The 27,167-nt window shown below is 46.8% G+C and overlaps 1 protein-coding gene across 1 annotated transcript in view; it reads left to right on the top strand.

Annotated features, from left to right (window-relative positions):
- Positions 1–27,167, top strand: part of LOC119954981 (protein kinase C-binding protein NELL2-like) — a 320,987-nt gene that overhangs the window by 122,712 nt on the left and 171,108 nt on the right. Inside the window, exon 13 of the mRNA XM_038780757.1 lies at positions 1,796–1,921. Coding sequence (XP_038636685.1) covers positions 1,796–1,921 — 126 coding nt within the window. The remainder of the gene's footprint in view (positions 1–1,795; positions 1,922–27,167) is intronic.

The following is a 27,167-nucleotide window of genomic DNA, read 5'->3' as shown; positions in this document are numbered from 1 at the left end:
ACTCCTGAGGAATCATGAATTGTTTGATAATTTGTAAAAATGGGCTAAATTACCATTTTACTTATTGCTCTTGTGGTTCTGCTGATCAACTTCTGAAGTTGCAGTGGGGGATTGGGACATCCACTGCAAAATTCAGGGTCTGCTATCTAGCTACAGCCAAATGAATTCAGCAGTAGACAATTATAGTTTCCATTTTGCTTGCAATTTACTCCCCTTTCTGACTCTTCTTTACCATTACCATTCTCTTAAGGACCTCACCGCTTTGCCCATTCTTCACCTCTGAGACCAGAGAGTGAGTGTCACTATAAATGGGTTACATTGTAGCTATGCCCAAGCCATGCCTATTTTGTACAATGAATAAGGTAGGGGTACCCAGGCCAATTGTAATGTCCGAAAAATCCCAAACGGAGAGCAGAAACGCAGCACAGACCAGAAATAGACTATCGGAACTCCCTGGTTTGTGTGGCTCACTTTAATGAGCCATTTGATGGTGGTGTTAGTGCCTGTAATGACTGGAAGACTTTAGGAATATTGGATTCTAAGTATTGGGCAAATTAAGGGTCTAACACCTTGGGCTAGAGTGTATTTGATCGCAGTGGTCATGTTTGTTTAAAAATAATTCTGAGGGCTTGCGTACTTTTAGCAGCCAGAAGGTGAAATTGACAAAGGAATATGGTTTGACTGCATTATGCCAGCAGAGATCATTTTTTTTAGCTCAGGACAGATGAGGTCATTGCTTGGGAGAGCTAAGGAATGCAGAGAGACATTTTGCAAAGCTTAGGCGAGGCCGATTTTGCTGAACCTTTTTGAGAGAGGAGTTGAATTCAGATCTGCCTGAATGACACCAGGTTTTAACCCTTAAATTACTCAATACTTAAAATCATAGAATTTACAGTGCAGCAGGAGGCTATTCGGCCCATCAGGTCTGCACCGGTCCTTGGAAAGAGCACCCCACACAAGCCCACTCCTCCAGCCTATCCCCGTAACCCCACCTAATCTTTTGGACACCAAGGGGCAATTTATCAGGGCCAATCCACCTAACCTGTACATCTTTGGACTGTGGGAGGAAACCGGAGCACCCGGAGGAAACCCATGCAGAATCCAATATTCCTAAAGTCTTCCAGTCATCACATGCCTCTCTGTAACAATGCACAAGGATGGTCGATATTGGAATGCAGGTTTATGGAGACCACAAATTACCCTTTTGTTCACAGTTCTTTTAATATGTCTTTGTGAATTCTGTGTGGATTCCAATGAAAGTTTAATAAAGAGGATCAAAGAGATTGGTAGCAACGTTCTTCCAACTACCTGGGGTGGCACGGTAGCACAGTGATTAGCACTGTCGCTTCATAGTGCCAGGGTCCCGGTTTGGGTCACTGACTGTGTGGAGTTTGCATGTTCTCCCTGTGTCTGCGTGGGTTTCCTCCGGATGCTCCAGTTTCCTCCCACAAGTCCCGAAAGACATGCTGTTAGGTGAATTGGATATTCTGATTTCTCCCTCTGTGTACCCAAACAGACGCCGGAATGTGGCGACTGGGGGATTTTCGCAGTAACGTCATTGCAGTGATAATGTAAGCCTACTTGTGACAATATAGCTTATTATTATTATTGATTTCTGTACAGGCCTCTTTGTTAATGGGGAAGGAATGAAATAGTTTGGCTAATCGCAATGAACACTAACCCAATTTTTTTCCCTGTATATTTGATTGCCAAAGCAACAATAACATCCGTTGTTTCAGTGTGCTGGAAGAGCTGATTTCACTGATTCTCTTTATTAAATTGTTTCAATTCATAGATATTGATGAGTGCGCCCAAAACAAACACTACTGTCGAGAGAATGCCATCTGTGTGAACGGTGCTGGGTCCTACATCTGTATCTGCAAAACAGGTTATATTAAGGTTGACGACTACTCCTGTACGGGTAAGAATTATATTAATAAATTCAATAATCCAGCAGTTTGAAATTCCATTTTAAAGCACATCGACTGCTTAACATTTTGACTTGGTTATTGGTCATGACATTAACACACTGCCTAAACTTTTGAACAGTTTGCAAGTTCATTGATTAGAGTCACAGAATGATACAGTGCAGGAGGCTATCATTCGGGTCATTATGACTGTGCCCGCTCTTTGTAGGTGTTCTTCCAATAAATCCCTTGTGATGAACCAGATCTGATATTTGATCTGGGGCTGGGGGGCGCGGGCCAATCGGACCCCGGGGGTGACCCCACAGTAGCCTGGCCCGCGATCGAGGCCCACCGATCGGCGGGCGGGCCAGTGCTGTGGGGGCAGTCTTTTTCTTTTGCTGCCACCACGGCCTCCACCATGGCGGAGGTGGAAGAGAACCCCTCCACCGCGTATGCGCCGGTGGTGATGTCAGCGGCCACTGACGCTCCGGCGCATGCGCGGACTCACGCCGACCGGCGAAGGCCTTTTGGCCAGCCCCGGCATCGATCGGTGTAGCGCCAAAGGCTGTAGGCGCCAGTTTTGGCGCCAGTCAGTGGAGCGGGAGCCACTCCGGCGCGGGCCTAGCCCCTAAAGGTGCAGAGAATTCCGCACCTTTGGGGAGGCCAGACGCCGGAGTGGATAGCGCCACTCCGCCCCGCCGGGTAGGGGAGCATTTCGCCCCTGATATTTGATCTGGGCCTGGTTTAGCACAGGGCTAAATCGCTGGCTTTTAAAGCAGACCAAGGCAGGCCAGCAGCACGGTTCAATTCCCGTACCAGGCTCCCCGAACAGGTGCTGGAATGTGGCGACTAGGGACTTTTCACTGTAACTTCATTTTGAAGCCTACCTGTGACAATAAGCGATTTTCATTTCATTTTTTCATTTCATTTCAAAAGGGGTATATGCTGACAAGAGGTGTAAGAGTCACCACTATATCAACAATTGCAATGTTTTAAATCATTTGTTGATTGCTGACTACTGAGGTAATTTTCACATTCGGTGCGAGCAGAAAACTGGCCATTACAAATCAGTTTCACATTTTGCATCTCAATGGCATTACTGGAATCTTTAACAATACTCAGTCACTTAACATGGCAGCTACATGGGGACAAAACATTTACCAGCAATTACCAGACCTTCCCTAATGGGAAAATATACAACTTTTCTCATTGAAAAAATTAGAAATGCGTCTGAGAGCCGATATACAAGGTTGATTCCCGGAAAAGACAATCAATAAATAATAAAATTTTCCATCCCACTCCAGGCAGACTGACAAGGAAATTTGTTCCCCTTTCAAATGTGAGGTTAACCATTTTGGCTGTGCGTGTAAGTGGGATACCAGTAGATTGGTATCAGAGATGGGGCAAAACCACTTTATGCTCAGCTGCTATTCACAGTCCCAGAGAATGTAGCAGGAAATAGGAAGTTCAAACACCGACACCTGAGCCTGTGTGCTGGGTTTAACAGATAATTAGAGTAATGTTCCAGGCAAAAAGTGAGCAAAGTGACTGGATCTGGGCCAGGGATTCCGAGGGGAGTCGAAAGATCGGGGCAGCATTTAAAGATAAAAGTAATGTAAGTGCAACCTTGGCCGGGTGTTCCTCGCTGAGGAACGGAAAAGAAGCAGAATCCCATTTGATAGCCCAGTCGTTCTTGGCACTGCAGGCCCCGAGCAACACCCCGCCATGCACGCCCAAAATGATACTTAGAAATGTTTTGGTTGAATTTTGCCTCGGTATCTTTCATGAGAGTCTCCAGTTTTCATCTTTGAAGGTCTAACCTTGGAATTCCCTCAACAAGTCGATCCAACTCGGATGGCATGAACAATGGCCAGGATTTCAATCTCGTCCCCTTAGGTTCCATTCCCCTAGATTCCCGAGTCGGCACTTAAGCACAGTTTCAGATTTGGCAATGCCAAGCAGAATATGACTCCTCCAAAGGAGTACTTTCATCCCAATGGTCCCCATCTTGGAGTCAGCAACCTTTTGGTGCCTTGTTGGCTTCTCAAGGCTACCCTGGACCCCCTTTGATTCCCCAGGGTTCTCCTGAGGCCTTGCCACTTAAAAGTCTGATAACTGCAGACTTTACCTACTCTTTAACTTAACTGGGACCCCCTCCAGTCCCTTCCTGATACCTTACTTTTGGGAACTCTCACTGTCCCCTTTCACTTTGGGACCTTTCCCTATAATTTCTCCCTGACCCTGCCTGGGACATTCGACTTCAATGGCACTCCACTCCTGGTCACATGACCTGGGTTTTGTGCTTTTTTTTCTCGTGCACAGGCATGTTGGGACCAAATAATTAAAAAGATGTTGAAATATGTGGCTTGTTCCTGGTATGCGCATGTGCAAATGCTCTGAGGTTTGTCAGGAGTTGAAGTTCCTGACCTCCGCTCTCTAATGAGGCAAGTGAAATAGTTCTCATATGTCCTCTTGCAGAAGGATTCTTCACCTGTAAATGGCAATTGTCCCTCAAGGTTCTACCTGTTCTGCCAAAATCACCGAAAATTCACTATTTCCACTATTTGTCATGGTTCATGGGGAGGCGATGGTGTAGTGGTATGGTCACTGGGCTAGTAAAAACCCAGGGTAATGCTCTGGGGACCCAGGTTTGAATCCCGTCACAGCAGATAGCAAAATTGGAATTCAATAAAAATCTGGAATTAAAGGGATAATGATCATGAAAACGTTAATTGTTGTTAAAAACCCATTTGGTGCGCTAATATCCTTACCTGGTCATGTGACTCCAGCCCCAAAACAATGTGGCTGACTCCTAAATTCCCTCCGAAATGGCCTGGGAAACCAATCAGTTCAACAGCAATTAGGAATGGGCAACAAATACTGACCCAGCCAGTGACCTCCATATCCCATGAAAGAATTAATACTAAACCTTAGCTGGGCCTTGGGTAACTTGCCAAAGGGCAGGGATGACCATCCCCTGAGGTTTCAAAAGATTGTGCTACCCTCCCCAAAGTTCAAAGAACATCATTTGAAATGCTAGTTAGGAGTTTGGTGACCAAACTTTACCTTTGACAATAGACTATTGAGAAAAAATATTCCAGTTGTTAACAGTAAGTTATACAGGAAAATAAACAAAGGGTGAGATCGTCATGCTTTTTATGCCAATGGGATCTTCCGGTCACACCGAAGATGCACCTCCGCTGTGGGTGGATGAGGTGGATTCAATGGGAAATCCCATAGATAGCGGAACAAGAAGATCCCGCCACTGGCCAACGGCAGGCTACCTCCCGCCGCTGAGAAACACACCGCACGGAGGCCAGAGAATCACGCCCAATATATTGTGTAACACGCCGTGTAAAATATAGCTGATTGCCCAGACATGGCTCCGAGACAAAAAACAATTCTTCTCTCTTTCTGTACTGTGTTTTCACTCATTGATTATTTGTGCTGCTCTCTGTCTGATCATAGAGCCGTCAATCCCTACAGTGTAGAAGGAAGCCATTCAGCCAATCAAGACTACACCGACCCTCTGAAAGAGCACTCAAACATTGATCCACTCCTCGTAACCCCTTCGAACCATTGCACGTTCAGGGGCACCTTAGCATGGCCAATCCACCTAACCTGCACATCATTGGGCTGTGGGAGGAAACTGTAGATACTGGGAGAATGTGCACACTCCACACACAGAGTTACCCAAGGCAGTAGTCAAACCCAGGTCTCTGGCATTGTGAGGCAGTAGTGGTAACCACTGTACCACCGTGCCACCCTGATCTTCCATTCTTTCTCTCTCTCTGTATGACTGTTAAATGTAGTATCAGGATCTCTTTGTCCAATGTTTTTGTAAGCTTTTCTCTACCCTGTTTCTCCTATGCTCTTTATGGTTCAGTATCACCACCCAGTTCCACACCTGCTCCACCATTTCTTGTTTAAATTCGCCCATTCCTGTTCTTACCACAGAATTGAGCCCCGGACCCTTTGCTCAGTCACAAATGATATCCTTGTTTGATTATGGTTGTGATTTATTATCCCCCTTTCCCATCTTCAACCAATTGAAGGCTTTTGACCTAATTTGTCCTCTGCTGTCCAAATTTGTTGGATCCTCTTCCTTCATTCTTACCACTCCTCGCATCCAAATGGTTTCTTGCTTTGTATTTTCAAATGCTGCACTTTCATGATGCAGATGGAGGTAAGTGGTTGTGGGCAGCAACTTAGTGTTTCTCCGAAACTATCTGACCAACAATTCAAATTTAAGAAACACATGAATAGCACTCAAGGAATACAGCCTCCATCACTCAAACTGCTTCAGTTTATTCCAGGCAGCCACCTGTATCTGGCCAGTGAAGCTATTTTCCATTATCATTGGTGTTAATTACAAAGACAGCACCATATTAAGTAAGCCAGCTATTTCAGGCAGTTCAGCAGCTGTTTGTACCTCGTTAAAGTGCGATTACCTGTCATTAAGTTCTGTGATCGTTGTATTGCTGCATTTATCTGGCATGGTTTGATCTATTCAAACCTGAAGCATTGCAAGCGAAGGCAGCAAGCATGTTTATGAGCTTTGTTCTTTGTAATTAGATTTGCTAATGATTCTGGCACACAGGATCAGACTATTGAACTTTCTGCAACGGATTGATCTTGTGAAATTTCCCAGGGACAAAAATACGGTCAGGAATTTGTGGATCGTTATTCAAGCTTTGTCAATGGTGCACCTAGTGCCTGTTGTTTCTGGGAATCTTTTGATGCAACGTTGAATTGTGCCAAAAGTGGTGTCCTACAATCACTGGCAAGATTTAGTGCCCACAATAATGGCGTGCCATCAATGTTCAAGTTTTCCAAAAAATTCAGGCTATTAAGAAATGCATCGTGACTTGGAATGCCTGGAATGTGCTGGCTGATTTATACCCCCCCCCCCCCCCCCCCACCCCCCATTTGCTTTGCACAAACAGCATCTCACCCTTTGCCTCACAGTTATTTTTAGAAACTAATGAGGTTGCTCATTAATTTACTATTAGCCTCATGGTGGAAATGTCTTATGGTCTTATGGAAAGTTAAGGCTAGTAATTAACGACACAAGTTTCCTTTTAACAACGTAATAATTGTGCCCATTGTCCTCTTTAAAAAAAAATAAATTTAGAGGACCCAATTCATTTTTTTCAATTACGGGGCACCATTACTGAGACAAACTTTCAATTCCAGATTGTATGAATTGAATTTAAATTCCACTATTTGAACCCCTGTCTCCACGACATTAGCCTGGAGCCCTGGATTACTCGTCCAGTGGCATTGCCACTATGCCATCGTTTGCCCGTCAATTTGATTTGACTCCGATTCATCGTCCTCTTTAGTCGGTCCTTTGCTTCCTTTTCAATCCATGAACCTTATTGACGAAGGAGATAGGACACAATTCAGCAGCCTCATCGCATCTGACTTGCTGGCACGAAGAGGCCATTGAATCTCATGAGAGGCCTCTTGCAAGATTTGTGATGCTGGCGATGTCTTCCGAGATTCATCCGAACCTTGTGAGACATTGTGCTCTGGATTTCGCCTGCGCTGGCCAAGATCCAGATCAGACATATTTAAATGAGTCATTAAGCTCATTTAAATATGCCTGTGCCGGATTCTCCCATCCTCCCCAGCGAAGCCTGGATCTGATGCCATTTAGTACTGGTCCACCCAAATGCAGACCAGATGTAATGGCACCTGGGGGAGGGTCTCCCAGGCCTTTGGAGACCCCTGGGTGGTCGGGAACAGGACAGGGTGGCCCCCTCTGGCACCCTGGCACTGGCAAGGTGCCGGGGTGGCACTTACAGGCTGGCAGGGGCACTGCCGAGTGTCTGAGCCTAAGAGGGTCATGGCCATGAAAGGGGGGGGGATAAGGGTGAGTATGAAGGATGGGGAGGGTGAGGGGTGGGTATAATGGGTCCTCATGAAGGTTTGGGGGGGATAAGGGTGGGGTTCCTGAAAGGAGTAGGGCTGGAATGGGGGATGGGAAGGCCTGAAAATGAAATGAAATGAAATGAAATGAAATGAAAATCGCTTATTGTCACAAGTAGGCTTCAAATGAAGTTACTGTGAAAAGCCCCTAGTCGCCACATTCCGGCGCCTGTTCGGGGAGGGCCCTCAGCGATCCCATAGTAGGGTGTCCTCACTTGGGTGGTGTGGGGTATTGCCCATGTGTGTGGCGTGTTCTGTGGTTTCCCTGATGATGAAGATACACACAGAACATATATGTGTTCTCGCAGAACAATGATTTATTGTCAAACACATGTAAAGATAACTAGCAGATCTATAATCAAACAAAGTTACAAGTTCCTAGGGAGCTACTCTAAGTGCGACTGTCCTACTGTATGTCCTACTACCAACTGCTGAGTCACGTCAGTCACATGATGCATTTTGGCGCCACCCACTGGAAGGAGGTCATACCTATGATTGCATATACTGATAAACAACTTTATACATTAATGCAGCTATGTACATTTATACATGTATGCATATCACCACATGTGGGGGGGTGAGGGGGTGACATTGCCCATGGGTTGGAGGTGATTGGGACCCTCAAACTCACTAGAGACCGGGGAACCCTTTCAAAATGGCGGCCCAATCTCTGAGGAGTGGGTTTCGACGACGAGTCCATCTCCTGACTGCTGAAAAAGTGTGGTGGGCTTGACCTGGGAGAAACTCCCCAAGGCCTGAAAAATGACAAAGGGCCCGATTTAACGTACAAATTAACAAGTTTAATTTTGGGCCGTTTGGCGGTGTGCATAAACTGAGGAGCATCAGAGCTTACCTCGCAGCGAGTTATTTTTACACTCCTGTCTTGTATACTGACCTGCTGACAGTGCCGACACAGACTCATCACTCTGGCGTGATGTTACACAGACTCTAAGGGAGTGGGGGGGGGGGGGGGGGGGGGGGGGGGGGTGTTTGAGGGTTGGAGAATTGTGAGTGGACAGGGGGGGGAGAGGAAGTTGGGGAATGGGGAGGAAGGAGGGGGTCGGGGAGGAATGAGGGGAATGGGGTGGGGTTCCCCAGGGGTCCTCCCAGTCAGGTTGAATCAGTAATGCTGGAGGATTATGGACAGCTTTGGGTCATAATAGTTCTTTACTAGGTCCACAAGCTTGTTGAACGTTTTAATGTGGGGGGGGGGGGCCTTCAGGATAAGTTAATCTCTTAATAATGGTGAACGTTATGGCAGCACGGTGGCCTAGTGGTTAGCACAACCACCTCACGGCGCTGAGGTCCCAGGTTCGATCCCGGCTCTGGGTCACTGTCCGTGTGGAGTTTGCACGTTCTCCCCGTGTCTGCGTGGATTTCGCCCCCACAACCCAAAAATGTGCAGAGTAGGTGGATTGGCCACGCTAAATTGCCCCTTAATTGGAAAAAATAATTGGCTAATCTAAATTTAAAAAAAAACAAAACAAAAACAAATAAATAAATAAATAAATAAAAATAAAAATAATGGTGAACGTTGGGGCAATAGGATCACTTTATGCCTATCATCCTCTTCTATGCCATTTTGTGTGTGTGTTCAGCATACTGGGACCAGTCCTCCAGATCCACATCATAAGGCATTAGCTTCCCAAACAGGAGCATTTCCGGATTGTTCATTTTGCTCTGTTTCTTACCGGAGTTGTCGCCAGGGTGTTTAGATAAGGATGCTCAGAATCAGGGGAGCGATTCTCTAAAAATTAGGCTATGTCCCCACGCTGGCGGGAAAACCAGCGCCAATGACTCCGGCGTCAACGGCCCCCGAAAGTGAGGAATTCTCACCTTACTCGGGGACTAGGTTGCCGCCGGAGACGTCCCAGCAGCTTCAGCCGGCGCCGAAAGGCCCGTGCGAGTTCGCGCATGCGCGGAACTGCTGCCGTGATCTCGCGCATGCACGGACCAGCCCGCGTATTTCCGTGTATGCGCAGGATGGCCGGCATATTTCCACGCATGCGCGGGGGTTCCCTTCTCCGCGCCAGCCCCCGGACAATTTGGCGAAGCCCTACAGGGGCCCTGCACGGAGGAAAGAAGGCCCCCCCCACAAAGCCAGATGGTTGGATCCAATCGCGGGGCAGGCCACAGTGGGGGCCACACCCCCGGAGTCGGATCTCCCCACCCCCAGGACTGTCCCCGCACACTTACCTGCCAGGTCCCGCCGTGTGTGAAGTGAGTAATTCACACCGGCGGGTCTCGGCATAACTTTACGGCCACTCAGCCCATCGGGGCCCGGAGGATCAGTGGGGGGGGGGGGCACTGTCAACAGCCCCCAACCGACGTGGCGGGAATCCCGCCAGCAGCCGACGTCTGAATTAGGGTCAGAAAATCCTGGCCCCTGTGTTTGATCCTCGTCGCCGATGTAAACATTCCAGGAGGTGCACCGTGAAGGGCCAAACTGGTTCATATTAAACAGAAAATAAAGCCGCTGCTGCGGCACACAAAACAAACATCCCAGCCCAGGACTATCGAAAACTGCGGGTCCGGTATCATTTAAAGGTCCAAAGCTGACAAGCCCCAGCTGGGAGGGCCTCCGCCCGTTCACTACAGGAACCCGTATTCTACGAAGCCCATGGGGAGATGAATGAATGATTCTCTGAGGTCCTCGTGAGGGTTAATCACAGAGACCAAAACCAAGATACAGTTTCACTCGGACCTTGTGCAGCTGTTGCAACACTTCCCTGTTTTTATACTTGATTCCTCTCATGATAAACACTAACATTCTATTTGCTTTCCTTTAAAAAAAATTTTTTTTAGAGTACCCAATTATTTTTTCCAATTAAGGAGCAATTTAGCGTGGCCAATCCACCTATCTTGCACATCTTTGGGTTGTGGGGGCGAAACCCACGCAGACACGGGGAGAACGTGCAAACTCCTCACAGACAGTGACCCAGAGCCGGGATTCGAATCCAGGTCCTCAGCGCCGTAGGCAGCAATGCTAACCACTGTGCCACCGTGCTGCCCCTTCTATTTGCTTTCCTAATGACTTGCTTTACATGCATGATAACATTTGGGGAGAACATGGTCCTACTCGATATCTGCCCCTCTCGGAGCCTACAAGGTATCTCCCTACACTGAGTGATGCACGATCAATAACTCTCGAAACGAGATTGGAGTATAATTGAAGGCTTTATTGGACTAGATGTTTCCCCCAGCAGCGCAGGTACAAAATGCAGCAGCTGGGGAGACACAGACTCTTATACTCCACCTTACTGGGCGGAACCAGCAGGCAGGCTTCGCCAATGATCTTACTGTCTCAGGTACCTCCCACACCAATGATCTTACAGCATCAACCTAGGCATCGTAATACCTCTAATACCGACTACCACATTCACCCCCTGGAGAGCTCGATCCTCCACCGTAAGACCTTATCGTTCTTTATCTTGCCCCGCTGTGCATTATCGAACATGAAAGCTACCGACCGTTGGTCAGTGAGGAGCGTGAATCTCCTGCCGGCCAGGTAATGTCTCCAGTGCCACACAGCTTCTACTAAGGCCTGGGCCTCCTTTTTAACGGAGGAATGATGGATTTCTGAAGTGAGAAGAAGGCCACAGGCCTACCCGCTTGGTTGAGGGTGGCCGTCAGAGCTATGTCGGACGCGTTGTTCTCGACTTGGAAGGAAAGGGATTCATCGATTGCATGCATCGTGATCTTTGCGATGTCCACCTTTATGCGGCTGAAGGCCTGGCGGGCCTCTGCCGACAGAGGGAAAACCGTGGATTTGATTAGTGGGCGGGCCTTTCTGCATAATTGGGGACCCACTGGGCGTAATATGAAAAAAATCCCAGGCAGTGTTTCAGTGCCTTGGAGCAGTGGGGGAGGGGAAACACCATGAGGGGGCGCATACGTTCGGCCTATGACTCCATCATGCACTACGTAGCCGAGGATGGCTAGACGATCGGTGCTGAACAGCATTTGTCCTTGTTGTAGGTTAAGTTAAGGATTTTTGCGGTATGGAGAAATTTTCGGAGGTTAGTGTCGTGGTCCTGCTGGTCGTGGCCGCAGATGGTGACGTCGAGTTACGGAAATGTGGCCCGCAAATCGTACCGGTCAACCATTTGGTCCATCTCCCGTTGGAAGACCGAGACTCCATTTGTGACACCGAAGGAACCCTTAGGAAGTGGTAGAACCGCCCATCTGCTTCGAATGCAGTGTACTTGCAGTCGTCTGGGCGGATGGGAAGCTGGTGGTAGGCGGATTTGAGGTCCACTGTGGAAAAGACCTTGTATTGTGCAATCTGATTGACCAAATCAGATATGCGGGGGAGAGGGTACGCGTCGAGCTGCGTATACCTGTTGATGGTCTGACTATAATCGATAACCATCCTGTGCTTCTCCCCGGTCTTTACAACCAGTACTTGAGCTCTCCAGGGGCTGTTGCTAGCCTCGATAATACCTTCTTTCAGTAACCGCTGGACTTCCGACCCAATGACGTTCCGGTCCTGGGCACTGTACCGTCTGCTCCTGGTGGCGACGGGTTTGCAATCCGGGGTGACGTTCGCAAAAAGGGAAGGAGGGTCGACCTTGAGGGTTGCGAGGCTTCAGACAGTGAGGGGGGGGGGGGGGGGGGTATAGGGCCGCCGAATTTAAAGGTTAAGTTCTGGAGATTGCATTCGAAGTCCAATCCCAGGAGCGTGGCAGCGCAGAGGTGAGGGAGGACATAGAGTCGGAAATTCTTAAATGCTCTTCCCTGGACCGTGAGATTAGCTACTACGCAGAATCCTTTGATCTCTACAGAGTAAGACCCAGAGGCCATGGAGATTCTTTGATTAACTGGGTGTATGGGAAGAGAACAGCGCCTTACCGTGTTGGGGTGTATGAAGCTCTCTGTGCTCCCAAAGTCGATCAGGCAGGATGTTTTGTGTCCGTTGATGAGCACGGTCGCCGTCGCGGTCGAGAGAGTTTGGGACCGAGACTGGTCCAGGGTCACCGAGGCGAGTCGTGGTAGAAGCTGAAGATTTTCCTCGGGCGGTTAGTGGTCATCCGAATCGGGGTCTGGAGACTCCAGCCAAGATGGCGGCGCCCACGGGTCGCACATGGCTGGGAGTGGGCAAGATAGCGGCATCCACGCATCGCACGTGATCCCTGGGGAACAAGATGGCGGCGCCCGGGGTCTGCACGTGGCTTGGGAAATTGAAGGCGAGGGCCCATGCCTCCTTGAGGCCAAGTGCCTCTTTCTCCAGCAGCCGCTGACGGATTTGGGAGGACAGCATACCTGCAACGAATGTGGTTCGGATTAAAAGTTCTGTGTGGTCGCTGGCTGAAACTTGCGGACAGTCACAGTTCCTACCAAAGTACCAGAAGTGCGCGGTAGAATTCGTTTAGCGATTCCCCCGGGATTTGTCGCCTTGTCGCTAGCAGATGACGGGCGTAAACCTGATTTACTGGGCGAATGTAGTGTCCTTTCAACAGGGCCATCGTGGCCTTGAAATCGTCTGCATCCTCGATGAGCGTGTATATCTCCGAGCTCACCCTTGAGTGGAGAACTTGTAGTTTCTGGTCTTCCGTGGCTGTAGTCATGGCCGTCTTGAGGTACCTGTTGAAGGTTAATAAGGCTGTTAAGAAGGCATATGGTGTGCTAGCCTTTATCAGTTGGGGGATTGAGTTTCGGAGCCACAAGGTCATGCTGCAGCTGTACATAACTTTGGTGCGGCCGCTCCTGGAGTACTGCGTGCAGTTCTGGTCACCACATTATAGGAAGGATGTGGAAGCTTTGGAAAGGGTTCAGAGGAGATTTACTAGGATGTTGCCTGGTATGGAGGGAAGGTCTTACGAGGAAAGGCTCAGGGACTTGAGGTTGTTTTCATTAGAGAGGAGAAGGCTGAGAGGTGACTTAATAGAGACATATAAGATAGTCAGAGGGTTAGACAGGGTGGACAGTGAGAGTCTCTTTCCTCGGATGGTGATGACCAACACGAGGGGACATAGCTTTAAATTGAGGGGTGGTAGATATAGGACAGATGTCAGAGGCAGTTTCTTTACTAGGAGAGTAGTAGGGGCGTGGAACGCCCTGCCTGCAACAGTAGTAGACTCGCCAACTTTAAGGGCATTTAAATGGTCACTGGATAGACAAAAAGGATGAAAATGGAATAGTTTAGGTCAGATAGGCTTCAGATGGTTTCACAGGTCGGCGCAACATCGAGGGCCGAAGGGCCCGTACTGCGCTGTAATGTTCTATGTTCTATGTTGCCGCTGAGTTTGCCGCATGGGGGCCAAGTTGCAGACACTCCGGCTTGATGCGGAGCTCCATTCTTCAAAATCGAGTCCAATAAATTGATGCACGATCAATAACTCTTGAAGCGAGATTGGAGTACAATTGAAGGCTTTATTAGACTAGATGTTTCCCCCAGCAGCGCAGGTACAGAATGCAGCAGCTAGGGATTCACAGACTCTTATACTCCGCTTTACTGGGCGGAACCAGCAGACAGGCTTCACCAATGATCTTACTGTCTCAGGTACCTCCCACACCAATGACCTTATAGCATCAACCTAGGTACCATAATACCTCTAATACCGATTACCACACTGAGCAAATGTCAAAAGAAGTGGGACTCGTGCAATGATGCCGCTGATTAGAAATGCTGATGGCAGTCGATTGCAGAGTGATCTCTTGCTGTTCAAAGAGAAGCCATTCTGAACACTGACAATTTTCATTACAGCATCTAAAAAAAATCCAAAAAGTTTCCCTTGATTTAAATGAGAGCATATGCTCAGGATGAAGCATTGTCATAAATACTGTTAACTTTGAAAATAAAATCTTTAAATTGCAAATAGAGATGTCAAAACTTTCTTAGGCACAGGGCATGATCGAGACTTGCCCAATCTCCTGACTATTGACGACCTGCTCTGCTGAACATGCATCGTGTCCACTAGTGACTAGCTGTCATTCTGTTGAATCAGGATCAATATCCTTCACAAGCTCTGGATACCGACCTTGGCATCTCAATGCCATCATATAACTATTACCAGCTGCGAAGTGGCAGGCCCTGTAGATCCTTTCCTTGGCATCTGTTGTGAACACATATGGCTTCAACCACAATACACTCTGTTGACAGGTTCATCTATGTTTTTTATAGTATTTGCAGGTGCGCAAGCTTGGCACTGTTGAAAAATTAATCCTCATCAAATAAGACATCATTGATGCAAATGGGAATAGAACATAAAGATGCTCAGTTTGAAATGTTGCAGCAGAAATTAATCTACCATTTTGCCTATTCTTATTTTTCTGGCTGCGATCTCCAACTCGACTCATTTGCAATTCACTGAACTCTTCTGTTATCACAAGACATTGTTGGGTTTTAATACATGAAATGCTAATTTGCTTGCCCTTTACTTTCAACCTATTTTCAATTATTTAATAATGTGACTTTGCAAAGACAAACTGGTTTTCAAATCTCTGAAGACTGCTGTGGGCTACGTTATCAAATATGATTAAAAGGTCAGACCTATACAAATACTCCACGCAATTCAGGATTGGACTTGTAAAAGTAGACTGTGCAAATTAAAATTATTATTTAAAAAAATATTTTTACTCAGGACATTTTCCAATTTACAAGATAAACAACAATCACTCAACTTTATACAATTTAAAAAATAAACAATCAACTAATGACATATTCCCCTCTTTTGTGCAACCCCCCCGCCCAACTGCTCCCTCACCATTTGCTGACAGCTACCAGTTCTTAAAGAAGGAGGTAAACAGCCTCCACCTTGAATAAAACCCCTCCTCTGACCCCCTACTGGTATACTTGAATTTCTCAAGATGCAAAAGCTCCGATAGGTTCCCCACCCAACACGACGCCCTCAGCAGCTCCAGTGTCCGCTGCCGAGCAGAATCCTCCTTTGGGCTATCAGAGAGGCAAAGGCCAATTGATCAGCCCTTTTCCCCTCCTGCAGCTCTGTTTCATCAGACACCCCACATATCGCCACCCAGGGGCACGGCACCACCTTTACCCCTAAAAAGGACACCCACAACTTCCCTAATTTAGGGCAGGATCAAAACATGTGGGAGTGGTTTGTCAGCCCGCTTGAACAACTCCCGCATCGGTCCTCCACCTGTGGAAAGAACCCACTCATGCATGTTTTAGTCATGTGCGCTCTGTGTGGTACTTTAAACTGGATCAAGCTCAGTCTCACATATAAGGAAGCAGAATTTAACCTATGTAGAGCCTCACTCCACATCTCCCCCTCAAATGCACAACCCATCTCTTCCTTCCATTTTCCCTTTATGTCCTCCAGTGAAGCCCTCTCCTCAACCGCCCATAAATATCTGAAATCTTCCCTTCCCCTACCCAAAGACTCTAAACTCCAAACAAAGTTCCTCACTCATAAATATCTGACCCCCCCCCCCCCCCCCCCCCCACCCCACTGGAAACTGGGACTTTTCTACCAGCTCCTCTAGACTCACAAGCCTACCCCCCACAAATAAATCCATAAACCTCTCTACTCCCTCTGCTCCCAGACCTTGTATGGCAAGTTCAATCCCGCCAGGATAGTTCTATGGTTCCCACATATTGGCGCCCTTAACGACATCAACTCCAGCTTAAAATGTTGCCTGACCTGGCTCCGAACTCTTAAGGAGGCTATTACTCCAGTCTTTTGTGGTAACAATAATAATAATTATTATTATTACCCCTGGGCTCGCAGTGTACCTCGTCGGTGAGAACAGAAGGGGAGTTGACACCATTGCTCTCAAACATAACCCTGTACATGAAGCCACCTCCATCGGCCCCAAACCGACCTTTCCTCCACGACCCATTTCTGAACCTTCTCGATATTCTCCACCCAGTAGTAATTCATCAAATTAGACAACATCAACCCCCCTGACTGCCTATCTCTCTGCAAAAATTCTCCCCAAGCCTGACGTGTCTTGCCTGCCCACATAAAGGTCAAAACCAGTTTGTTAATCTTTCCAAAAAAAGATTTAGGCCAAAAGATCGGGAGACTTTGGAATATAAATAAGAATTTTGGAAGGACCGTCATTGCCACCATTTGAACCCTTCCCACCCATCTTCTCAAATTCCTCTTCACCCCAGTCCGGACCAGTGGTGTGCTACCTGTATTCCCAAATATCTAAAACTCAACCTGGCCAGCCAAATGGCAATTCCTCCAGAGCCGTACCCTGTCCCTGAGGGTTCACCGGGAACACCTCACTCTCTCCGACATTGAGCTTATAACCTGAAATAGACCCAAACTTACTTAATATCCCCATAATCTTTCCCACACTGGTGAGAGGGTCTGTTACATACAACAGTAAGTCGTCTGCATATAGGCACACTCGATGTTTCATACCTTCCCTCTCGACACCCTGCCACTCTGTTGATAACCTCAGTGCAATAGCCAGCGGTTCAGTTGCGATCCCAAAAAGTAATAGGGAGAGTGGACACCCCTGCCTTGTTCCCCTATACAGCCGAAGGTACCCCGAGCTTAATGCTTTGGTATGAACACTTGCAGTGGGATCTGTATACAAAAATCTGATCCAAGAGATTAACTTAGGTCCAAACCAAAATCACAGATACTTCCATTTTACTGGGTCAAACACTTTCTCCGCGTCCATGCAGATTATTACCTCCAGTTTCGAACCCGATGGGGGCGACGTTACCACATTCAGAAGTCTCCTTATATTGGCCGACAAATGTCGGCCCTTCATAAACCCCATAAGATCCTCAGCTACTAGCCCCGACAAACATTCCTCCAAATGAGATGCCAGCACCTTCACCAATAACTTTGCATCGGCATTCAACGGAGATATGGGACGATATGACCCACACTCCTCTGGATCCTTATACTTCTTCAGGATGAGAGAGATAGAAACCTGTGACAATGTGGTCAGCATCATCCCTCCAGGATAACAAATCGTTCAACATCCCCAGTAGATGTGACCACAGCTCCATCACAAATGTTTAATAAAATTCCACTGGGAATCCGCCCGGGCCTGGAGCCTTCCCAGACTGCAAAGAACCAATGCACCTCATAAGTCCTTCCAGCTCGAGTGGAGCCTCCAGGCCCTGCACTTTCTCCCTCTCCACGTTTGGGAAGTCCAAACCATCCAAGAATTGTATTATATCAGAACCACCCTCCATGGGCTCCGAGCTGTGCAACCCCCGGTAAAAGGTCTCAAACATCCCATTTACCCAGCCTGGATCAGAAACTCACTTCCCCCAGATAACATAAGAACATAAGAACTAGGAGCAGGAGTAGGCCATCTGGCCCCTCGAGCCTGCTCCGCCATTCAATGAGATCGTGGCTGATCTTTTGTGGACTCAGCTCCACTTTCCGGCCCGAACACCATAACCCTTAATCCCTTTATTCTTCAAAACACTATCTATCTTTACCTTAAAAACATTTAATGAAGGAGCCTCAACTGCTTCACTGGGCAAGGAATTCCATAGATTCACAACCCTTTGGGTGAAGAAGTTCCTCCTAAACTCAGTCCTAAATCTACTTCCCCTTATTTTGAGGCTATGCCCCCTAGTTCTGCTTTCACCCGCCAGTGGAAACAACCTGCCAGCATCTATCCTATCTATTCCCTTCATAATTTTAAATGTTTCTATAAGATCCCCCCTCATCCTTCTAAATTCCAACGAGTACAGTCCCAGTCTACTTAACCTCTCCTCGTAATCCAACCCCTTCAGCTCTGGGATTAACCTCGTGAATCTCCTCTGCACACCCTCCAGTGCCAATACGTCCTTTCTCAATTAAGGAGACCAAAACTGAACACAATACTCCAGGTGTGGCCTCACTAACACCTTGTACAATTGCAGCATAACCTCCCTAGTCTTAAACTCCATCCCTCTAGCAATGAAGGACAAAATTCCATTTGCCTTCTTTATCACCTGTTGCACCTGTAAACCAACTTTGTGTGATTCGTGCCGGTTTCCGGTTTCCTCCCACAGTACAAAGATGTGCGGGTTAGGTGGATTGGCCAGGCTAAATTGCCCTTAGTGTCCTAAAAAAAAAAATAATGTTAATGGGGGTTGTTGGGTTACTGGTATAGGGTGCATACGTGGGCTTGAGTAGGGTGATCATTGCTCGGCACAACATTGAGGGCCGAAGGGCCTGTTCTGTGCTGTACTGTTCTAATTCTAACCTGTCATAACCTGATTTCTATCAGATCAGTCACTGGCATGTTATTTGTGTCTTCCACTGTGAAGACCGACCCAAAAAACCTGTTCAGTTCCTCAGCCATTTCCTCATCTCCCATTATTAAAACTCCCTTCTCATCCTCTAAAGGACCAATATTTACCTTAGCCACTTTTTTTTGCTTTATATATTTGTAAAAACTTTTGCTGTCTGCTTTTATATTCTGAGCAAGTTTACTCTCATACTCTATGTAACTCTTCTTTATAGCCTTTTTAGTAGCTTTCTGTTGCCCCTTAAATATTTCCCAGTCCTCTAGTCTCCCACCAGTCTTTGCCACTTTGTTTGCTCTTTCCTTTAATTTGATACTCTCCCTTATTTCCTTAGATATCCACGGCCGATTTTCCCTCTTTCTACCGTCCTTCCTTTTTTTGGTATAAACCTTTGCTGAGCACTGTGAAAAATCGTTTGGAAGATTCTCCATTGTTCCTCAACTGTTCCACCATAAAGTCTTTGCTCCCAGTCTACCTTAGCTAGTTCTTCTCTCATCCCATTGTAATCTCCTTTGTTTCAACACAAAACACTAGTATTTGATTTTACCTTCTCACCCTCCATCTGTATTTTAAATTCCACCATATTGTGATCGCTCCTTCCGAGAGGATCCCTAACTATGAGATCATGAATCAATCCTGTCTCATTACACAGGACAAGATCTAGGACCGCTTGTTCCCTCGTAGGTTCCATTACATACTGTTCTAGGAAACTATCGCGGACACATTCTATAAACTCCTCCTCAAGTTTGCCTTGACTGACCTGGTTAAACCAATCGATATGTAGATTAAAATCCCCCATGATAACTGCTGTACCATTTCTACATGCATCAGTTATTTCTTTGTTTATTGCCTGCTCCACCATAACGTTACTATTTGGTGGCCGATAGACTACTCCTATCAGTGACTTTTTCGCCTTACTATTCCTGATTTCCACCCAAATAGATTCAACCTTATCCTCCATAGCACTGATATCGCCCCTAACTATTGCCCGGATGTCATCCTTAAATAACAGAGCTACACCACCTCCCTTACCATCCACTCTGTCCTTCCGAATAGTTTGATACCCTCGAATATTTAACTCCCAGTCGTGACCATCCTTTAACCATGTTTCAGTAATGGCCACTAAATCATAGTCATTCACGATGATTTGCGCCATCAACTCATTTACTTTATTCCGAATACTACGAGCATTCAGGTAAAGTACACTTATGTTGGTTTTTTTACCTCTGTTTTGAATCTTAACATCTCCAGTTTTACTCCTTTTAGTATTACTGGGCCTATTCACTGAGCTCCCCTCACTCACTGTACCTTGTACTGTCGCCCTTTTTGATTTTTGACTATGTCTTCTCTGTCTTGCACTTTCCCCCTTACTTCCTTTTGCTTCTGTCACTCTGTTACTACCTTCCAACTTCCTGCATCGGTTCCCATCCCCCTGCCACATTAGTTTAAACCCTCCCCAACAGATGCCCCTGAGAGGCTACCTGCTGCCTCAACTGGTGAGTCAGTAACCTACTTTCCTTCTCCCCGTGATCATAGAACGTCCCTTGTACATGACGAAGCTGGCCAACCTCTTTCCCTGTCGATACCAATTCGAATTCCATCTTGAGCTCTTTTCTCTCCATCAACAACTCCTCCTTTGGCAGAGCTGAGTATTGTCTGTCCACTGCCAGAATTGCCTCAATCAACCCCTGCCTCTATCCTTCCCGCCTTATCCCTATGAGCTTTAATCGAGATCAGCACCCCCTAATTACCTCCTTTAACGATTCCCAGAACTTGGAAGGTGAGACTTCCTTGCTCTTATTAAACTCGACGTACATCCTGATAGCAGCAGCTATCCACTCGCATGCCCCCTTGTTTTCCAACAATGCCACATCCAACCTCCACTGGGGGGGGGGGGGGGGTCGCTGGGCGCAACTCCTCTCCAAACACAAATCCACATAGTGCGGAGCAAGGTCAGGTATGACAATTTCCAAACGTTCTGACCCTACCACCCCATGGAGCAGCACCTTATCCACTTCGGAAAATCAATGCTAGGGAGTAACCTGATGCATGTGTGAGAAAAAGGAGACCTCCTCCCTCAGGTGTCTAAATCTCCACAAATCCTCACCCCCCTTTCTGTTCCACGAACCCAAGCAGCTCCTTTGTCACTTTGGATTTCTTAAGGGATTTGGGGCATGACCTATCATGTCTGGGGTCAAGTACACAATGAAAGACCTCCCCCCTCCCCATAATCAGCCGATGAGAATCCAGATCTGGGAAGGACGCCAACACCCTCTTGATAAACTCTGTACCCTCACAGTTCAGTGCGTACATGTTCACCAAAACCACAGGAGACCCCTCCAACCTCCCACTCACCATCACGTATCTTGCCCCTGGATCCACCACTATGTTAGTCACGGCGAAGGCCACCCTCTTACTGATAAGTACCCCAGTTTCCCTCGTCTTCGCATTGAAACAAGAAGGGAACACTTGACCCACCCACACTTTCCTCAGCCTCTTGATCTCTAATCCTCAGGTGCATTTCCTGAAAACCACATCCGCTTTCAAGCCCTTTAAATGGACGAACACCTGAGCTCTTTTGACCAGTCTATTCAATCCCCTCATGTTCCATGTGACCAATCTTTCCCCCCCCCCCCCCACCCTGATCAGTCATACCCTACCCGTTAGGGAAATCAACAGGACCATCCCTCGCCCAGATTCCAGGCCCACCCAAGATGGCTGCCACCACCTTCCTCCACCCAGTAACTCAATCATTACCATCAGTAGCCCACCCTCCATCCCCACTAACTCCATCCCCTTCAAAACCCTCCCACACCCCCCATCCCGTACATCAAACCAACTGCCCCTCCCCCACCAACCCTTCCCCTTCCCCATCCCAAACAAAGAAAACCCAGCCTCCCTGGGCTTGTTATCCCAAACAACAAAGAAATCAACCCCATTCCCCCCCACCCCAAATAACCAGCTGTGCTTTCTCCCCCACTCCACATCCGCTAACCAGAATCTCTGCGAGAGTGACCCCCACCTGGGGAGAAATTCCACACACAACCCCCGCTACCCAAACCTGATTTTAATCTTGTGCACCAAACCAATCCATCCTCACACCCACACTCCCCCGTCCCACCCACATTCCCAACTATTCCCAACAATTGGGGCCTCACGGTAGCATGGTGGTTAGCATCAATGCTTCACAGCTCCAGGGCCCCAGGTTCGATTCCCGGCTGGGTCACTGTCTGTGTGGAGTCTGCACGTCCTCCCCGTGTGTGCGTGGGTTTCCTCCGGGTGCTCCGGTTTCCTCCCATAGTCCAAAGATGTGCGGGTTAGGTGGATTGGCCATGCTAAATTGCCCGTAGTGTAAGGTTAATGGGGGGATTGTTGGGTTACAGGTATACGGGTTACGTGGGTTTGAGTAGGGTGATCATTGCTTGGCACAACATTGAGGGCCGAAGGGCCTGTTCTGTGCTGTACTGTTCTAAAAAAAAAAAAAAAAAAAAAAAAATTGCTATAAAACATCCGAAACCCCAAACACAGGGTAACAGATATTACAGGCATATACAAAATATAACCGAAAAACCCACTGAGAACAAAACAAAACACACATCCAAAACTTCACCACACGGGTAAAACCACCCATAACATTCAAATGACCTCCAGTCTAAGCTGCTTGATAAAGTTGTTCACCTCCTCCGGCGTGTCAAAATGATGGCCTCTGCCCCCATACGTGACTCGCAGGCGGGCCGGGTACTCTATTCCGAATTTTACCTTGCTCCTAAAAAGGCTGACTTGGCTTTATTAAACCCAGCCCTCCATTCCGCCAGTTCTGCTCCCAAGTCCAGGTACATTCTAATGGTGTGGCCTTCCTACTTGCACTCATGTCTCTTTCGCCCATCTCAGGATCTTTTCTTTGTCTACGTACGGGAGCCGTGGTGGCTCTCTGGACCTGGGCTTCTTCCTCAGTGACCAATGGGCTGGGTCTACTTCAGGAGGGCATGCAAAGACTCCCTCCCCCATCATCTGCCCGACACCTTTGTCACAAACTCTGTGGCCTTCGCTCCTTCTATGCCCTCGGGCAGTCTAACGATCCTCAGACTGTTGTCTGGACCGATTCTCGAGGTGTTTGATCTTGGCCTTAATTATCATTTGCCCCTCCGCCATCATCATCACTTCAGCCTCCAAGGAGCCAATCTGATCCGCATGATCTGAGGCCGTCTCCTCCACCTTCTAGATCGACGAATTCTGCGCCTCCAATTTCTGTTCCACCCTTTCCAGAGCTGCCCGGAGTGGCTCAGTCACTTTTGCCAGATCGTCCGTGACCTCCTGCCTCTGCTTTCTAAATCTTCCCATCAGAAACTCCACCAACTTCTCAGTTGTCCACTGAGTAGGCAACAATGCTGCAGGTCCCTCCGCCATGTTTTCCCCTCCTGCACCACAAGTGTCTCCTGAGTCCAAAGAGAACCCTTTACTCGACACGCTCCTCATTTGGTCACCTTTAGACATCCCACACCGAAGGAGGAATTCTAACTCTTCCGCTATATCACTTTTCACCTGCACAGCTCCCGCTAAACGGACAAAGAGGGTCAAAAATAAAGCCCTCAGGCAGGAGCCACCTCTGATGCCACCTCTCACATTATGGCCGCCACTGCAAGTCTTAACATTTTATTAATGATAACATTCTTCCAATTCCTTTTGTTTTGGTGGAGTATAAGGTGCCCTTTTACAATTTAGTCACCTTTTATTTAGAAACATTTGACTTAATGCACTCCTTGCTCTTCATCCTTAGCCTCAAATTAGGATGGTTTTAATAATATGGTAGGAGGAGGAGCATATTAAAAATGCTAGCCAATGAGGGTGGATTATCATTAGATTCAAAGACCTTTGAAAAGAATTGCTACTTTATCAAACAGCATAAAAGCATGTTTGTTTCTTTTGCCTCATTCTAACTATTTGCAAAGTACACACGAGCTTATGCCAGATGGTGTTCAGTAAACTTGAAGTTCTAACGGAACCATACAGACTCAAAACGTTGACTCTGTTTCTCTCTCCACAGGTGCTGCCAGACCTGCTGAGTTTAACCAACGTTTTCTATTTTCATTTCAGATTTCCAGCACCCATTTTGCTTTTATTCAAGGATTGAATGTCATTTATATCTTATTAATGATATTCCATCACATTTATGATTCTAAACATGATAAAGGTAGCTCAACAAATGAAACTAAAAATGATCTCCTATCAGTAATAGTCCAGGCAAGTGGAATTTGGTCCTGCAATTAGGTCCTCCTTGAATATTGCTGGGGAATTAAGTGATGTGTTGGGTACTCTGGATCTGTGGAGACTGCGTTTACCTCAGCAGTAACACATACAGGCTACCAACACTTGAAATAGTACAACACTATTTTATTAAGCTAGAAACTATTGAACATACTTTCACTGTGGGTCGACACTATGTTAGATTAAACTGAAGACCTTGCCTATCCTAACCAGTCTATACTATCAGCACATGATAAAGATCTGCGCTACAAGCTGTGAGCTCTGTTCTTCTTAAGAGGCTGCATCCCGAATGAGCGGGAAAACTAGTGCCCTCTGTCTTTATAGTGAGTGTGCTCTAACTGGTGATTGGCTTCCGTGTTGTGTGTGTTGATTGGTCTTGCAGTGTGTCAATCAGTGTATGTCTGCACCATGATACATATACTGATGTGTATATTATGACATTAAGTATTGCCTTCTCAACCAGCAACCTCTGGTTTAGTTTTCGTGTGTTAGGTATTGGGTACACTGTGTTTCTGCAGTTTGATAGGTTGACAGGGGCTTTGAAGGTCGATTGTTAACATTGTTAGCAATTTTCATTAAGGCCTGTCATCGCCTTACATGTTGCAGGTTTGGGGATGGCTTTAGGTATGTTCACCTCTTTGAGAGGTTGTGGCAAAATTTACATTTCTGCTTTAAAATACTTTTAAAAACAAGAGACCAGAAGGGGTAAAACTAGAGAATTGACAGCACTTTCCTCTACTACGACAAAGTAAATTGTGACCTGTTGGCTATGAAGGAACAAGTAGGATCAATTATTAATCCTGCCACTCCTGTTTGGGTGCCAACTATGTGCTTCTGCTGTGGGTGACATGAAACAAATTGTGGCTTAACAAAGGGTTGCTAAGAACATAAGAACTAGAAGCAGGAGTAGGCCATCTGGCCCCTCGAGCCTGCTCCGCCATTCAATGAGATCGTGGCTGATCTTTTGTGGACTCAGCTCCACTTTCCGGCCCAAACACCATAACCCTTAATCCCTTTATTCTTCAAAAAACTATCTATCTTTACCTTAAAAACATTTAATGAAGGAGCCTCAACTGCTTCACTGGGCAAGGAATTCCATAGATTCACAACCCTTTGGGTGAAGTTTCCTCCTAAACTCAGTCCTAAACCTACTTCCCCTTATTTTGAGGCTATGCCCCTCGTTCTGCTTTCACCCGCCAGTGGAAACAACCTGCCTGCATCTATCCTATCTATTCCCTTCATAATTTTAAATGTTTCTATAAGATCCCCCCCCCGCATCCTTCTAAATTCCAACGAGTACAGTCCCAGTCTACTCAACCTCTCCTCATAATCCAACCCCTTCAGCTCTTGGATTAACCTAGTGAATCTCCTCTGCACACCCTCCAGTGCCAGTATGTCCTTTCTCAATTAAGGAGACCAAAACGGAACACAATACTCCAGGTGTGGCCTCACTAACACCTTATACAATTGCAACATAACCTCCCTAGTCTTAAACTGAACTAAGGTTCAGTAACTAACTCAAAGTAGCTGACAGGAAGGTATTGGCCCCTTAATTCTGACCTCAAAGAGCACTCATACTCCATCAGCGATATTTCCATTCCAACCATTCTTGTCATCCCTTTAAATGGAATTGCTCAAGTAATCTTGTTTAGTCCCAAACTAAACTCCACCTTATATTCTGGGCTGGTATGTGAGTAATGTGAATGGAGAGTGTTTAAAATCTTAAATTGTATTTCAAAACTTGACATAGGTTGTGTATGGCAATGCTCTGATGCTCAATTGTAAATGGAAGCTCTTTCCTTAATTTAATGGGACTAGTTTTGACAGTTTGGCTTTGGTTACATGCCTTGCTGATTGAAAGGGAGTGCATTTACAACTCCAATGGCACCTTATTTACATTTGCCCCCTGTAGTGATGGCTGATATGCAAGCTGAACACGTAGATTTTGGGAAGCAGCTCAATATTTCAGCAACACAGGGTTGCTTTTTATTTTTGGAGAGGTATGTTTCAGTGCCGTAGTAGAGATATGGAGTACAAATATTCCAATAGCTGTTAACAACTATAATTGTTGGTATGATTAAATAGTGAAAAGGCCTATCTAGTATTATGGGCTGCTAATCTAACATTCAAAAGACGTGCCAAAGTGATATATAAAGCAAGAAGAAAAGTGACCTATATTTGCATTTTAGTAATTGATGTTTTTAGCCAGCTGATACTAGGTTAAACTAAAACCTGTTTACTAGATGTATTTTGTGCATTTAATTATTAGAATGTTGCTGAAAAGAGAGACATACATAGAACATAGAGTGCAGAAAGAGGCCATTCGGACCATCAAGTCTGCACCGACCCACTTAAGCGCTCACTTCCACCTTATCCCCTAACCCAATAACCCCTCCTAACCTTTTTGGTTACTAAGGGCAATTTATCATGGCCAATCCACCTAACCTGCATGTCTTTGGACTGTGGGAGGAAACCAGAGCAGACACGGGGAGAACGTGCAGACTGCGCACAGACAGTGACCCAGCGGGGAATTGAACCTGGGACCCTGGCGCTGTGAAGCCACAGTGCTATCCACTTGTGCTGTCGTGCTGCACATACTGGTGAAGCTTTTTGTCTTGTACTCATTAGGAGAAACATAAGAATACCACATTTTAAACAATCACGATAATTTATATTGCATGAGGATGTGCTGATCAGTTGGCAAGTCAATTCTGATTGTTTACCCCATGTCATGCCCAGCGACCAGAGGGCCGGCAGCTCAGCAGCACCACTGGGAGCAGTGGCCACTGCTGGTGCTGCACCAGGACATCTGGAGAATGAGGGTTCATCAACGGCATTTCTGGCAGGCCCTGATGAGCCGTCGGGAGGGGGGTGGGGCGGAG

The sequence above is a fragment of the Scyliorhinus canicula genome, chromosome 20, assembly GCF_902713615.1.
Source record: "Scyliorhinus canicula chromosome 20, sScyCan1.1, whole genome shotgun sequence".
Classification (NCBI taxonomy): domain Eukaryota; kingdom Metazoa; phylum Chordata; class Chondrichthyes; order Carcharhiniformes; family Scyliorhinidae; genus Scyliorhinus; species Scyliorhinus canicula.
Note: the sequence above shows the minus strand (reverse complement) of the source record. Positions and strands in the feature narration are given on the sequence as shown.